This window comes from Procambarus clarkii, chromosome 43 (assembly GCF_040958095.1).
Source record: "Procambarus clarkii isolate CNS0578487 chromosome 43, FALCON_Pclarkii_2.0, whole genome shotgun sequence".
NCBI lineage: Eukaryota > Metazoa > Arthropoda > Malacostraca > Decapoda > Cambaridae > Procambarus > Procambarus clarkii.
Genome location: NC_091192.1, coordinates 5733960 through 5750599, shown reverse-complemented (window position 1 = coordinate 5750599; position 16640 = coordinate 5733960). Strand labels below are relative to the sequence as shown.

The 16640-nt window shown below is 42.1% G+C and overlaps 1 protein-coding gene across 8 annotated transcripts in view; it reads left to right on the top strand.

The window, feature by feature from the left end:
• Window positions 1–16640, top strand: part of LOC123756005 (rho GTPase-activating protein 45) — a 975988-nt gene that overhangs the window by 925776 nt on the left and 33572 nt on the right. For 7 of the 8 annotated variants that reach the window (XR_011221956.1, XM_069300005.1, XM_069300004.1 and 4 more), the window contains 4 exons: window positions 704–903; window positions 1287–1447; window positions 15578–16042; window positions 16392–16640. The exon at window positions 16392–16640 is cut by the window's right edge and continues 214 nt beyond it. Coding sequence is in view for 7 of the 8 variants with exons in the window: in XM_069300005.1 (XP_069156106.1) it covers window positions 704–903; window positions 1287–1447; window positions 15578–16042; window positions 16392–16640 (1075 nt within the window). In the remaining variant the exon portion in view is untranslated. The remainder of the gene's footprint in view (window positions 1–703; window positions 904–1286; window positions 1448–15577; window positions 16043–16391) is intronic. The other variant, XM_069300006.1, reaches the window with a different exon arrangement.

Genomic DNA, 16640 nt, shown 5'->3' with positions numbered 1-16640 from the left:
TATATATATATATATATGTATGTATGTATGTGTATATATATATGTATACACATATGTATATATATATAATATATATATAATATATATATGTATACATATATGTATATATATAATATATATATAATATATATATATATATATATATAATATAATATATATATAATATAATATATATATATATATATATATATATATATATATATATATATATATATATATATATATATATATATATATATATATAATATGTATGGATCACAGGAATTTTCGATTAATTTATTTACGTAAACAACGATATTTTTAATTATTATTGTAAAAATAAAAAAATTATTTAAATAAGAACAAACAGATGACGTTTAAGGTGTGTTTAGCCAGGTGTAAGTCTTTAGTCAAGTGGTGTTTGTTTACAGTTGGGTAGACAGGTGTATTGGGTTAATTAGCACGGCCTCTTCCTGTACCTTTGTAAAATGACGTAATACCGACTCCTGGTGTGTTAATACTGTGATTGCAAATTGCACCATCAGCTCATCTGATTGTTAACTGAGAAGTGTATATTGAGGTCAAGTGAGTTAGTAGTGCAAACTAAGTGGGTAGAAAGACCTCATTGCCCCTCATCATATTCAGTAGGAGTATACTTACCGTTGATATACATATCTGAGCAGTGTGATCTGTGAGCTAACGAGCGTGTACCTGGTTGTTACAGCAGGCAGACCAGCAGCCACACCAGCAGCAGTAGCAGCAGCAGCAGCAGCAGCGGCGTCGTCGTCAACGTCAACATCGTGGGCTACAAGCGACCACCCCCGGACCTGGTCGACCTGGCCGAGGACGCCATGGCCGCCCTCCCGGCCGCCACCCCGCCACCACAACACATTCTCAAGCACAGAAAAGATTCCGATACATTAGGTTAGTATCTGTCACGAGAGAGTCCTGTGTAGAGTATCTGTCACGGGAGAGTCCTGTGTAGAGTATCTGTCACGGGAGAGTCCTGTGTAGAGTATCTGTCACGGGAGAGTCCTGTGTAGAGTATCTGTCACGGGAGAGTCCTGTGTAGAGTATCTGTCACGGGAGAGTCCTGTGTAGAGTATCTGTCACGAGAAGGTCCTGTGTAGAGTATCTGTCACGAGAGAGTCCTGTGTATAGTATTCACCACCAACAATAGTCCCTGTACCCTACACCACCAACCCTAGTCCCTGTACCCTTTACCGCCAACCATAGTCTTATAGAACACTTCAGTAGGTGGGAGAGAGTTAAAAGTCTGACCAGAAGAATTTGCGTCTCTCCCACAGAGGAGTGGGAGTGTGACAAGTGGGTGGAGGGCGGCCCTGAGGGCGCGGTTGGGGAGGTCTCCGGCAGCAGTCCCAGGCCCCCCACAGCAGCGCCTCGGACGACGTCCTCACACGCCAAGATCTACAAAACTTCGCTCAAGGACTACGTCGGCCTGGAGGGGGTGAGTGGCGGGTCGGGCAGTGTTGTCTGGGTATCTGCTGGGCTTGGGGCATGCTGGCTTGGGTATAGTGAGACACCCACACCTCCCTGTCTTGTTCGGTCGTTGGTTTGGTGGCTAACTTAAAGTCTAGTTACAGTGGTCAGCATCAGTCAGGCGGTGGGCGCCAGTCAGGCGGTGGGCGCCAGTCAGACGGTGGGCGCCAGTCAGGCGGTGGGCGCCAGTCAGGTGGTGGGCGCCAGTCAGGCGGTGGGCGCCAGGCAGGCGGTGGGCGCCAGTCAGGCGGTGGGCGCCAGTCAGGTGGTGGGCGCCAGTCAGGCGGTGGGCGCCAGTCAGGTGGTGGGCGCCAGTCAGGCGGTGGTTGCCAGGCAGGCGGTGGGCGCCAGTCAGGTGGTGGGCGCCAGTCAGGCGGTGGGCGCCAGGCAGGCGGTGGGCGCCAGTCAGGCGGTGGGCGCCAGTCAGGCGGTGAGCCCCATTAGGGTGCTGACTGTATTATAGGTGACAGTAGGCCTGTGGCTGGGCTTAGTGGCCAGTATACGTAAGAGAGTTACACAAGACATGGAGGTCAATACTGGGTAAAGACTTGATGATCAAGGCAGCATGGACTAAGCCTTAATCATTGGGTTGTGTTGATACAGTTACTCCATTATTATTATTTCCAACATTTATTATTTAGAATTACTCCAATTACGAGTGAGTCTTTCACACTCTCCTGAGTGCTTTGTCAAGGCTTGAGTGTGTAGTTTGACTTGCATCTAAGCAACTAAAAATCGACGACTTTTAGTCGTTTAGATGTAAGTCTGGACGTAACCACACACTCAGACCTTGATAAAACACTCAAGAGATTGCCAAAGACTTTGTGTAAATCTTTACATAAATCTCACAAATACACAAGTGTGGGTTTTTTATCCTATGTTATTATGCCTGTGAGAGGATATTCCCATTACTATTAGTGAGATTCTTAAGATGGGGTGTGGAGCTGTCCGAGGAACCTGAACCTCAAAGATTTCATTACCACAATACAGTCACTGACTCCACACTCATGAAGTGGACTCCTCTAGCTCTTGTTAATAACCACGCTTGTCCTGCCCTTATTATACAGTACTTTATAGTTGAATAAAGTAGCATATGTTTGTAATACAGTGACATACATTTGTAATACAGTACCTCTATATTATTAATGAGTTTGATAATATTGCAATTTGCATATTTTATTTGAAATAAAGTAATTTATTATTGTAATCAAGTAGTTTATATATGTAATACATTAACAGACATTTGTAATACAAAAGCTTAACGTTTTCAATACAGTTTTTTAAATTTTTAATACAGTACCTTAAATATGTCACCCAGTAGCTTATATTTATAATACAGTAGCTAATGTTTATAATACACTAGCCTATGCATATAATACATCTTACAATAACTTTTCTTTTAAATATATTTGTCATGTTTGTAATACAGTAGCTAAGCATGTTATAATACAATAGTTTATATTTGTAATTCAGTAGGTTCTACTTGTAATATAGTGGTTAATAGTGTTAATACAGTAGCCTTTATTTTTAATACAATAGCTTAACTGTATAATACATTAACTTGTATAGTAAATTATGTTCATAATACATTAACTTGTATAGTGTTCATAATACAGTAATTTATGTGGTGTTCATAATACATCGACTTATATTGTATTCGTAATACAGTAATTTTTGTGTTCATACTAAAGAGATAATTTGCTAAAGCTTGAATGTGTTGATCACATTTATTGATATATATATATATATATATATATATATATATATATATATATATATATATATATATATATATATATATATATATATATATATATATAATATATATATATATATATATATATATATATATTAGTATATTTTGGTAGCAGTCTTTCCTGTAGACATATATTATTAAATATGACCGAAAAAGTAAGATTAATAATTCTAACACGAATTTTCTCAATCTTTCGTACATTACGCTTCACTGTTGGAGGTAAATCAAAAATCACTTCTCCAAAATTCATTTTTATTTCTAGTCTGACGCGACACGGGCGCGTTTCGTAAAACTTATTACATTTTCAAAGACTTCACAAATACACAACTGATTAGAACGTATCTCTGATTTTATATCTACATTTGAGTGAGGTGGTAAGGGTGATGTGGCATTAACACAAGACAGAACAGGAGGGGATATTAATAGGGTATTAAAAGTATCAACACAAGACAGAACAGAAACAATGGGTATTGAATAGAAGTGTTTGTAGAAAGCCTATTGGTCCATATTTCTTGATGCTTCTATATTGGAGCGGAGTCTTGAGGTGGGTAGAATATAGCTGTGCAATAATTGGCTGTTGATTGCTGGTGTTGACTTCTTGATGTGTAGTGCCTCGCAAACGTCAAGCCGCCTGCTATCGCTGTATCTATCGATGATTTGTGTGTTGTTTACTAGGATTTCTCTGGCGATGGTTTGGTTATGGGAAGAGATTATATGTTCCTTAATGGAGCCCTGTTGCTTATGCATCGTTAAACGCCTAGAAAGAGATGTTGTTGTCTTGCCTATATACTGGGTTTTTTGGAGCTTACAGTCCCCAAGTGGGCATTTGAAGGCATAGACGACATTAGTCTCTTTTAAAGCGTTCTGTTTTGTGTCTGGAGAGTTTCTCATGAGTAGGCTGGCCGTTTTTCTGGTTTTATAGTAAATCGTCAGTTGTATCCTCTGATTTTTGTCTGTAGGGATAACGTTTCTATTAACAATATCTTTCAGGACCCTTTCCTCCGTTTTATGAGCTGTGGAAAAGAAGTTCCTGTAAAATAGTCTAATAGGGGGTATAGGTGTTGTGTTAGTTGTCTCTTCAGAGGTGTTGTGTTAGTTGTCTCTTCCTCTGAAGAGACAACTAACACAACACCTATACCCCCTATTAGACTATTTTACAGGAACTTCTTTTCCACAGCTCATAAAACGTAGGAAAGGGTCCTGAAAGATATTGTTAATAGAAACGTTATCCCTACAGACAAAAATCAGAGGATACAACTGACGATTTACTATAAAACCAGAAAAACGGCCAGCCTACTCATGAGAAACTCTCCAGACACAAAACAGAACGCTTTAAAAGAGACTAATGTCGTCTATGCCTTCAAATGCCCACTTGGGGACTGTAAGCTCCAAAAAACCCCGTATATAGGCAAGACAACAACATCTCTTTCTAGGCGTTTAACGATGCATAAGCAACAGGGCTCCATTAAGGAACATATAATCTCTTCCCATAACCAAACCATCGCCAGAGAAATCCTAGTAAACAACACAGAAATCATCGATAGATACAGCGATAGCAGGCGGCTTGACGTTTGCGAGGCACTACACATCAAGAAGTCAACACCAGCAATCAACAGCCAATTATTGCACAACTATATTCTACCCACCTCAAGACTCCGCTCCAATATAGAAGCATCAAGAAATATGGACCAATAGGCTTTCTACAAACACTTCTATTCAATACCCATTGTTTCTGTTCTGTCTTGTGTTGATACTTTTAATACCCTATTAATATCCCCTCCTGTTCTGTCTTGTGTTAATGCCACATCACCCTTACCACCTCACTCAAATGTAGATATAAAATCAGAGATACGTTCTAATCAGTTGTGTATTTGTGAAGTCTTTGAAAATGTAATAAGTTTTACGAAACGCGCCCGTGTCGCGTCAGACTAGAAATAAAAATGAATTTTGGAGAAGTGATTTTTGATTTACCTCCAACAGTGAAGCGTAATGTACGAAAGATTGAGAAAATTCGTGTTAGAATTATTAATCTTACTTTTTCGGTCATATTTAATAATATATATATATATATATATTAGTATATTTTGGTAGCAGTCTTTCCTGTAGACATATTTTATTAAATATGACCGAAAAAGTAAGATTAATAATTCTAACACGAATTTTCTCAATCTTTCGTACATTATGCTTCACTGTTGGAGGTAAATCAAAAATCACTTCTCCAAAATTCATTTTTATTTCTAGTCTGACGCGACACGGGCGCGTTTCGTAAAACTTATTACATTTTCAAAGACTTCACAAATACACAACTGATTAGAACTTGCGTTTCCCTGATTTTATATCTACATTTGAGTGAGGTGGGAAGGGTGATGTGGCATTACATTTGAGTAAGGTGGGAAGGATGATGTGGCATTAGAGGATATTAATAGGGTATTAAAAGTATCAACACAAGACAGAACACGAAACAATGGATATTGAATAGAAGTGTTTGTAGAAAGCCTATTGGTCCATATTTCTTGATGCTTCTATATTGGAGCGGAGTCTTGAGGTGGGTAGAATATAGTTGTGCAATAATTGGCTGTTGATTGCTGGTGTTGACTTCTTGATGTGTAGTGCCTCGCAAACGTCGAGCCGCCTGCTATCGCTGTATCTATCGATGATTTCTGTGTTGTTTACTAGGATTTCTCTGGCGATGGTTTGGTTATGGGAAGAGATTATATGTTCCTTAATGGAGCCCTGTTGTTTATGCATCGTTAAACGCCTAGAAAGAGATGTTGTTGTCTTGCCTATATACTGGGTTTTTTGGAGCTTACAGTCCCCAAGTGGGCATTTGAAGGCATAGACGACGTTAGTCTCTTTTAAAGCGTTCTGTTTCGTGTCTGGAGAGTTTCTCATGAGTAGGCTGGCCGTTTTTCTGGTTTTATAGTAAATCGTCAGTTGTATCCTCTGATTTTTGTCTGTAGGGATAACGTTTCTATTAACAATATCTTTCAGGACCCTTTCCTCTGTTTTATGAGCTGTGGAAAAGAAGTTCCTGTAAAATAGTCTAATAGGGGGTATAGGTGTTGTGTTAGTTGTCTCTTCGGAGGTTGCATGGCTTTTCACTTTCCTTCTTATGATGTCTTCGATGAAACCATTGGAGAAGCCGTTATTGACTAGAACCTGCCTTACCCTACAGAGTTCTTCGTCGACTTGCTTCCATTCTGAGCTGTGGCTGAGAGCACGGTCGACGTATGCGTTAACAACACTCCTCTTGTACCTGTCAGGGCAGTCGCTGTTGGCATTTAGGCACATTCCTATGTTTGTTTCCTTTGTGTAGACTGCAGTGTGGAAACCTCCGCCCTTTTCCATGACTGTTACATCTAGAAAAGGCAGCTTCCCATCCTTTTCCGTCTCGTAAGTGAAACGCAGCACGGAACTCTGCTCAAATGCCTCCTTCAGCTCCTGCAGATGTCTGACATCAGGTACCTGTGTAAAAATGTCGTCAACATACCTGCAGTATATGGCCGGTTTCAAGTTCATGTCGACTAAGACTTTTCGCTCGATGGTACCCATGTAGAAGTTTGCAAACAGGACACCTAGGGGAGAACCCATAGCGACCCCATCTACTTGCTTATACATGTGCCCATCCGGGCTCAAGAAGGGTGCCTCTTTAGTACAAGCTTGGAGTAGTTTCCTCAGAATACTTTCTGGCATGTCAAGAGGAGTACAGGCTGGATCACGATACACTCTGTCGGCTATCATTCCGATTGTCTCGTCCACAGGTACGTTGGTAAACAGCGATTCTACGTCCAACGAGGCTCTTATCCCTGTGGCCCGTGCGCCCCGCAGTAAGTCCACAAATTCCTTTGGAGACTTCAGGCTGAAGGCGCAAGGAACATAAGGAGTCAGCAGGCCGTTGAGTCGCTTCGCCAATCTGTACGTGGGTGTGGGTATCTGGCTAATGATTGGCCGAAGTGGGTTTCCAGGCTTGTGCGTCTTGACATTTCCATACGCATATCCAGGTTTATATTCCCCAATGATCTTTGGCAGGTGGAGTCCGGATTTCTTGGCGTTCACAGTTTCGATCAGTTTGTTGACCTTTGTTTTTAATTCGGCTGTAGTGTCCTTCGTTACCCTTTGGAACTTAGTTTGGTCAGAGAGTATGATGTTCATTTTCGCCAGATATTCGTCTTTTTTAAGAATGACATATATTGGCGACTTGTCACCTCTCCTGACAACTATCTCCTTGTTCTCACGAAGGCTTTTAGCTGCCGCTCTAAGCTCGGGGGACAGTATGGTGCTTCTGTAGTGGCCTCGATTCTTTCCTCCTTCTGCAATAAGTTCTGCTTGTAAGGTATCTTTGGTAGTGACCTTCTTTTGTGTCTCGAGGTCGAATATGTCGTCCAACAGAATTTCCAACTCCACTTTCCGGGCCATTTCACTCGGTCTGGACATAACATGACAGTTTATGCCCAGATTTAGGAGAGTGACTTGGTCCTCAGTGAGGTTAATTCCTGCAAGGTTCAGGAAGCCATCTCTTGGTCGTGGAATTGCCATAGGTCCTCCATATAATGTTGTTAGTTTCTTGATAATCCTTGTTTCAGTGCTGAGGTGATGTTGGTCTGTGAGGATGTCGAGGTGTTGTTCAATGCGGGTACGGATACTATGGTCGATGTTGCTATTTCTCCACTCGTTTGTAGCATGAAGTAGTTGCGTTTTTTTGTCTTTGATTTCATTCTCTGCCTTGTATATCTGATCACGAATCAGATCCTGGCGATATTTTATCGTGAAGGCTTGATTCCTTGCTGCTGGGTCGTGCACTTTAACATTAGTATATTTTGGTAGCAGTCTTTCCTGTAGACATATTTTATTAAATATAATACAAAGGAAACAAACATAGGAATGTGCCTAAATGCCAACAGCGACTGCCCTGACAGGTACAAGAGGAGTGTTGTTAACGCATACGTCGACCGTGCTCTCAGCCACAGCTCAGAATGGAAGCAAGTCGACGAAGAACTCTGTAGGGTAAGGCAGGTTCTAGTCAATAACGGCTTCTCCAATGGTTTCATCGAAGACATCATAAGAAGGAAAGTGAAAAGCCATGCAACCTCCGAAGAGACAACTAACACAACACCTATACCCCCTATTAGACTATTTTACAGGAACTTCTTTTCCACAGCTCATAAAACAGAGGAAAGGGTCCTGAAAGATATTGTTAATAGAAACGTTATCCCTACAGACAAAAATCAGAGGATACAACTGACGATTTACTATAAAACCAGAAAAACGGCCAGCCTACTCATGAGAAACTCTCCAGACACGAAACAGAACGCTTTAAAAGAGACTAACGTCGTCTATGCCTTCAAATGCCCACTTGGGGACTGTAAGCTCCAAAAAACCCAGTATATAGGCAAGACAACAACATCTCTTTCTAGGCGTTTAACGATGCATAAACAACAGGGCTCCATTAAGGAACATATAATCTCTTCCCATAACCAAACCATCGCCAGAGAAATCCTAGTAAACAACACAGAAATCATCGATAGATACAGCGATAGCAGGCGGCTCGACGTTTGCGAGGCACTACACATCAAGAAGTCAACACCAGCAATCAACAGCCAATTATTGCACAACTATATTCTACCCACCTCAAAACTCCGCTCCAATATAGAAGCATCAAGAAATATGGACCAATAGGCTTTCTACAAACACTTCTATTCAATATCCATTGTTTCGTGTTCTGTCTTGTGTTGATACTTTTAATACCCTATTAATATCCTCTAATGCCACATCATCCTTCCCACCTTACTCAAATGTAATGCCACATCACCCTTCCCACCTCACTCAAATGTAGATATAAAATCAGGGAAACGCAAGTTCTAATCAGTTGTGTATTTGTGAAGTCTTTGAAAATGTAATAAGTTTTACGAAACGCGCCCGTGTCGCGTCAGACTAGAAATAAAAATGAATTTTGGAGAAGTGATTTTTTATTTACCTCCAACAGTGAAGCATAATGTACGAAAGATTGAGAAAATTCGTGTTAGAATTATTAATCTTACTTTTTCGGTCATATTTAATAAAATATATATATATATATATATATATATATATATATATATATATATATATATGTCGTACCTAGTAGCCAGAACGCACTTCTCGGCCTAATATGCAAGGCCCAATTTGCCTAATAAGCCAAGTTTTCATGAATTATTATATTTTCTCAAATTTTTTTCTTATGAAATGATAAAGCTACCCATTTCATTATGTATGTGGTCAATATTTTTTTATTGGAGTTAAAATTAACGTAGATATATGACCGAACCTAACCAACCCTACCTAACCTAAATTAACCTATCTTCATAGGTTAGGTTAGGTTAGGTAGCTGAAAAAGTTAGGTTAGGTTAGGTTAGGTAGGTTAGGTAGTCGAAAAACAAATAATTCATGAAAACTTGGCTTATTAGGCAAATCGGGCATGCATAGTAGGCTGAGAAGTGCGTTCTGGCTACTAGGTACGACATATATATATATGTCGTATCTAGTAGCCAGAATGCACTTCTCGGCCTACTATGCAAGGCCCGATTTGCCTAATAAGCCAAGTTTTCCTGAATTAATATATTTTCTCTAATTTTTTTCTTCTGAAATGATAAAACTACCCATTTCATTATGTATGAGGTCAATTTTTTTTTATTGGAGTTAAAATTAACGTATATATGACCGAACCTAACCAACCCTACCTAACCTAACCTATCTTTATAGGTTAGGTTAGGTTAGGTAGCTGAAAAAGTTAGGTTAGGTTAGGTAGTCGAAAAACAATTAATTCAGGAAAACGTGGCTTATTAGGCAAATTGGGCCTTGCATAGTAGGCTGAGAAGTGCGTTCTGGCTACTAGGTACGACATATGTGTGTATATATATATATATATATATATATATATATATATATATATATATATATATATATATATATATATATATATATATATATATATATATATATAATCTCGTCCACACCAGCATCCCTCTTTCGGTGCTTCCCTCTGTGCTCTCAACAAAAAAGATAGTGGAATCAGGCCAATCGCTGTTGGCAACACTGTCCGACGCCTGGTTGACAAGGCTGCCATGAAGGTTGTCAGCCAGCAAGTGGCTGAATTGCTGATACCAATTCATCATAGACATCATAGCTAGAATAAGGTCTGCCTTTGCCGGAGCCCATGTCATTAGGTCTGTGAACTGCACTCTCCTTGGAGCCCCCTTGGGTCTAACGCCATGATTAGAAAATCACAGACCTTAGGAGGATGGAAAACAGGATAGGTGACATCGATTCCCACGATGTTTTTTATCTCCTCACTAAATGTTTGTAATGCTAACCTACTTTCTGAGGTGTGCCCCATCCTACGACAGCCGAAAGCTTGAAGAGTATGACCTATTACTGAAGACCATGCTAGAAAAAGTTGTCAACCTCTCCCTCAATGACTGCAAGTGGAAACAAGCCACTCTTCCTGTTATGCTCGGCAGCTTGGGTGTCTGCACCGCCACCCAAATTGCTGTCCCAGCCTAACTGTCTTCCTCCTCAGCATCAGATGACCTGGTTAAGGAAATTCTACCTGACAACCTGTGTGACTTTGCAGTGATACATGCCTCCCGTTACACGGAATACGACACAAAATGGGGTACCATGGCAGACGCAGCACTCAGACCAGCCTTGTTGAAAGCCAAGAAACATTCCAGCTGGGGCAGCCTCATTGTAGACAAAGAAGCCACGGCTTTGCTGGAGGCAGCAACAACCCCCAGTGATCGTGCACCTCCTCACAGCTGTGCAGGTTCCACATGCACGGGACTTCATTTTGGCAGTCCCTATGTCTGCGTCAGGCACACGTCTTGATCCGCAGCAGCTCCGTATTGCAGAGCTGCTGCAATACGGAGCAGATGCACTCTTTGCCTTTCTGCCCCTATCCACACTGTTCATAGTTGTATTTGTGGCGAGGTAGAGGCAGACGAATATTGATTGCATGATCTGCACTGTGGAAAAATCTGGCGATTGGTACTCTAGACACGATGAAGTCAATGATATCATTAAAAGGAGCCTTGCCTCTGCCCAGTGTCCAGCAGAGAAAGAGAGACCCGCCATCTATTGAACCGTAACTCTGCTATCTTTGCCGGCCGACCAGATGGAATCACAGATGGTGTGAGACTACACTTGTCGATCAAATCTCTCACCACAGCACCGAAACTAGGATCATCAAGAAACTGACAACACTGTTTGGAGGACGCATGGCGATTCAACGACGCAGAGATGGCTTCTTAAACCTCACTGATGACCAAATCTCTCTTAAATCTGGATATAAACTGTCCCATTATGTCCAGACCAAGTGAGATGGCCCGGAAAATGAAGTTGGAGATCCCATTGAATGACATATTCGACCTCGAGAAGCAAAAGAAGGTTACCACTAAAAACACCTTGCAAGCAGAACTTATTGCAGAAGGAGGAAAGATTCGAGGTAACTACAGAAGCACCATACTGTCCCCCGAACTCAAAGCGGCAGCTAAGAGCCTTCGTGAGAACAAGGAAATAATCGTCAGGAGAGGTGACAAGTCGCCAATATATGTTATTCTTAGAAAAGACGAATATATTTTCGTCGAATAGACGAAATTCCAAAGGGTAACGAAGGACACTACAGGCGAATTGAAAACGAAGGTAAACAGATTGATCGAAACTGTGAATGCCAAGAAATCCGGACTCCACCTGCCAAAAGTTGTTGGGGAATACAAACCTGGATATGTCTATGGAAATGTCAAAACCCACAAGCCTGGAAACCCACATCGGCCAATCATCAGCCAGATACCCACACCCACATACAGACTTACTAAACGACTCAATGGGTTGCTGACTCCTTACATACCTTGTGCTTTCAGCCTGAAGTCTCCCAAGGAATTTGATGACCTACTGCGGGGAGCACAGGCCACAGGGATACGAGCCTCGTTGGATGTTGAGTCACTATTTACCAACCTGCCGGTAGACGAAACAATCGGGATGATAGCAGACAGAGTGTATCGTGACCCAGCTTGCACTCCTCTTGACATGCCAGAAAACACACTTAGGAAACTACTCCAAGCCTGCACTAAAGAGGCACCCTTCTTGAGCCCAGATGGGCACATGTATAAGCAAGTAGATGGGGTCGCCATGGGTTCCCCCCTTGGTGTCCTGTTTGTGAACTTCTACATGGGCACCATCGAGCAGAGGGTCTTTGTTGACATGGGCTTGAAACCCTCCATATACTGCAGGTATGTTGACGACATTTTTATGCAGATACCTGATGCCAGATGTCTACAGCAGATGGAGGCATTTGAGCGAAATTCTGTGTTGAGCTTCACTTACGAGATGGAGAATAATGGGAAGCTGCTCTTTCTGGATGTAACAGTCACGGAAAGGAGTGGAGGCTTCCACACTGCTGTCTACACTAGGTCCTCCATATAAGGACCTATGGCAATATGGTTTATGCAATATGGAGGTCCATATGGTTTCGTCGAAGACATCATAAGAAGGAAAGTGAAACGCCATGCAACCTCTGAAGAGACAACTAACACAACACCTATACCCCCTATTAGACTATTTTACAGGAATTTCTTTTCCACAGCTCATAAAACGGAGGAAAGGGTCCTGAAAGATATTGTTAATAGAAACGTTATCCCTACAGACAAAAATCAGAGGATACAACTGACGATTTACTATAAAACCAGAAAAACGGCCAGCCTACTCATGAGAAACTCTCCAGACACAAAGCAGAACGCTTTAAAAGAGACCAACGTCGTCTATGCCTTCAAATGCCCTCTTGGGGATTGTAAGCTCCAAAAAACCCAGTATATAGGCAAGACAACAACATCTCTTTCTAGGCGTTTAACGATGCATAAGCAACAGGGCTCCATTAAGGAACATATAATCTCTTCCCACAACCAAACCATCGCCAGAGAAATCCTAGTAAACAACACAGAAATCATCGATAGATACAGCGATAGCAGACGGCTTGACGTTTGCAAGGCACTACACATCAAAAAGTCAACACCAGCAATCAACAGCCAATTAATGCACAACTATATTCTACCCACCTCAAGACTCCGCTCCAATATAGAAGCATCAAGAAATATGGACCAATAGGCTTTCTACAATCACTTCTATTCAATACCCATTGTTTCGTGTTCTGTCTTGTGTTGATGAATTTAATACCCTATTAAATACCACCTCACCCCATCCACCTCACTCAAATGTAGATATAAACAAATCGGAGATGTGTAAGTTCTATTCAGTTGTGTATGTGTAACTAAAGTCTTTGAAAATGTAATAAGTTTTATGAAACACACTCAAGTGTCGCGTCAGACTAGAAATAAAAATGAATTTTGGAGAATTGATTTTTGAATTACCACCAACAGTGAAAAAAAATGTACGAAAGATTGAGAAAATTCGTGTTAGAATTATTAATCTTACTTTTTCGGTCATATTTAATAATATATATATATATATATATATATATATATATATATATATATATATATATATATATATATATATATATATATATATATATATACATATATATATATATATATATATATATATATATATATATATATATATATATATATATTTATATATATGTAAATGTATATATATATATATATATATATATATATATATATATATATATATATATATATATGTGTGTGTGTGTGTGTGTGTGTGTGTGTGTGTGTGTGTGTGTGTGTGTGTGTGTGTGTGTGTGTGTGTGTGTCTGTGAGATAGGCACAACCTGTGAAAAATTCGTCTCATCCTCTAAAAGTATAGTATTAATACTATGTGAGTATGTGTCGCACCTGATGTGTCTCACCCACTGGTACACCTGATGTGTCTCACCCACTAGTGCACCTGATGTGTCTCACCCACTAGTGCACCTGATGTGTCTCACCCACTGGTACACCTGATGTGTCTCACCCACTGGTACACCTGATGTGTCTCACCCACTGGTGCACCTGATGTGTCTCACCCACTGGTACACCTGATGTGTCTCACCCACTGGTGCACCTGATGTGTCTCACCCACTGGTACACCTGATGTGTCTCACCCACTGGTACACCTGATGTGTCTCACCCACTGGTGCACCTGATGTGTCTCACCCACTGGTACACCTGATGTGTGTCACCCACTTGTACACCTAATGTGTGTCACCCACTGGTGCACCTGATGTGTCTCACCCACTGGGGCACCTGATGTGTCTCAGCCACCGGTGCCCCTGATGTGTCACCCACTTGTACACCTGATGTGTGTCACCCACTGGTACACCTGATGTGTCTCACCCACTGGTGCACCTGATGTGTCTCACCCACTGGTGCCCCTGATGTGTCTTACCCACTGTTACACCTGATGTGTCTCACCCACTGGTGCACCTGATGTGTACCACTTACATCAAGGAGAACACACTATGCTCTTTTGGGGATCCTTTGATTTGGGATTTGTCCATCCCAAGTCTTAATCCTGATCCCTGGCAAGTGCTGTGTTGTGGTAATGGCTTGGCGCTTTCCCCTGATACGTTCCCCTTGACAACTTTTCCTTGTCAAAGGACCTGTAAAAAAAATTGGTGTTGCCTTTAGGTTGCAGCCTTGTGGCAGTTAGCGTCACTATCGTAGTGGGAAGTGTTTGTGTTGAGTCGCAATCTTTGCAACGGTACAGTTATCCTGTGCTATCGTAGTGTTCAATGGTTATCTGCAGTGAAATATGTGAATTTTTGTTTTGTTTTAGGAGTTAATTGTATGTTAAGATTGTGAGTTACTAGATCATTAACAGCATGGTGTTATGTGAAGTTTTTCATCAAGTGCTGGTTTTAAGGAGGGATTGCTTGGAGTTTCCAGAAACTGTATTTCACGTTGAAATATTAGTAACGAGGCATGTGTCTCCAACTAACATGTTTAACAACAACCTTTCCCAAGTTGACGAGGACTTTAACTCGACCGAGTCGTCATACGTAGTCATATACGCTTTAACTGAACTGCCGGGCTGCACCTAACCCATCAGGGCTTTAAGGTTTCTCAGCTTGATCATGAGCCTAACAAGCCTGATTTTAAGCTTCACCCACCCCAGGAACTGAACCGTTTAGGCACGACTTAGTCTTACATTGTGTGTCCAAGAGTGTGTCAAGCCTAATTAAGCTCGATTTGGCCATGAGCTTTTGAGCTTTAGTAGATAGCTGCCCTCTTGGCCTGTGATACCTGGCCAAGAAGGCTTACCTCTCCTGACGCCTATGAACCCCGTAACCGTCCCTGAGCCTAACACGCCGCGGACACTACCATGGCCTGACCAAGCATTGTGTCACAGGTGGCGCTGGGTTTCCACACAACACAAGACGCAGTCCACCACAAGCTGAGGAAGACTGTGAGCGACATCTCCTCTTCCCTCCGGCCTCCAGCCTCGCAAGAGCTGCCAAGAAGAGCCACGGTGGACGAGGTCCCCAGCAGGAGAGGCACGGAGGACACGCCACGGAGAAGTTCAGCCGAGGATAGGAAACCGGCTTCCACCCACGACGACCTGCCACCCAGACGACCCACTCCAGACGACCCATTGCGAGGAAACCTGTCCGAAGACGCCAGAAGAAAACCGACTCTAGAGGAAATTGGGAGGAAGTCGACGGTGGAGGAGACTTGGAGAAGAGACGTGGAGCGAGCGAGCGAGCAGGAGGAGCGGTGCAGACTGCAGCAGAGCTCCTCGGCCGCCATGCTGGCCAGAGCTCAAGCACTCAACAAGAGTAGCTCTAAGAGCAGCATGAGTGAGTCGGAACTCAAGGTGAGCACTAGTAATATATTCCTGCTGCTCCAGCATGGCGGCTGCTGCCTCATGACTCCTGCAGCGTCATCACTAATGGCACCTCACCCTGTGTTATTTGTTGTAATTCCTTCCCAGCAATGATGAATAATGCATCAGTGATGGGGGGTTTGGTTCAGGAAAATGTTACATCAATAACAACTGCACCAGAGGCTCCAGGCATAGTGTATTCATACTTATGGGTGTATTTTGGTAGTGTGCAGTTACATGTTAGGTAGATATGATTGTTGTAGCTGAGTAAATAATGGGGAGAGGTTAGAGGGAAGTACACCAGCAAGGCCCTGTCTTAATACTCTTTGTGTTGGTGCAGGTGGATGTGCGAGGGTCGTCAGGGGCCAGCAAGTGTGAGGGCCCTGAGAGCAGTACTACAGACCATGGCAGCAGTGGGCCATCCCCAGGGGCCCGCAAAGTCTCCCCACACATGACCCATCGCCCCAGCTTGGGCCACAGGTCCGGACTCACCAGCGGCACCGACTCCTCCATAGACTCCGACTATAGCTACGACTACGGTCATCTTATGCCTTCTGCCACCTACACCACCACCCCGCCCATCCTCTCA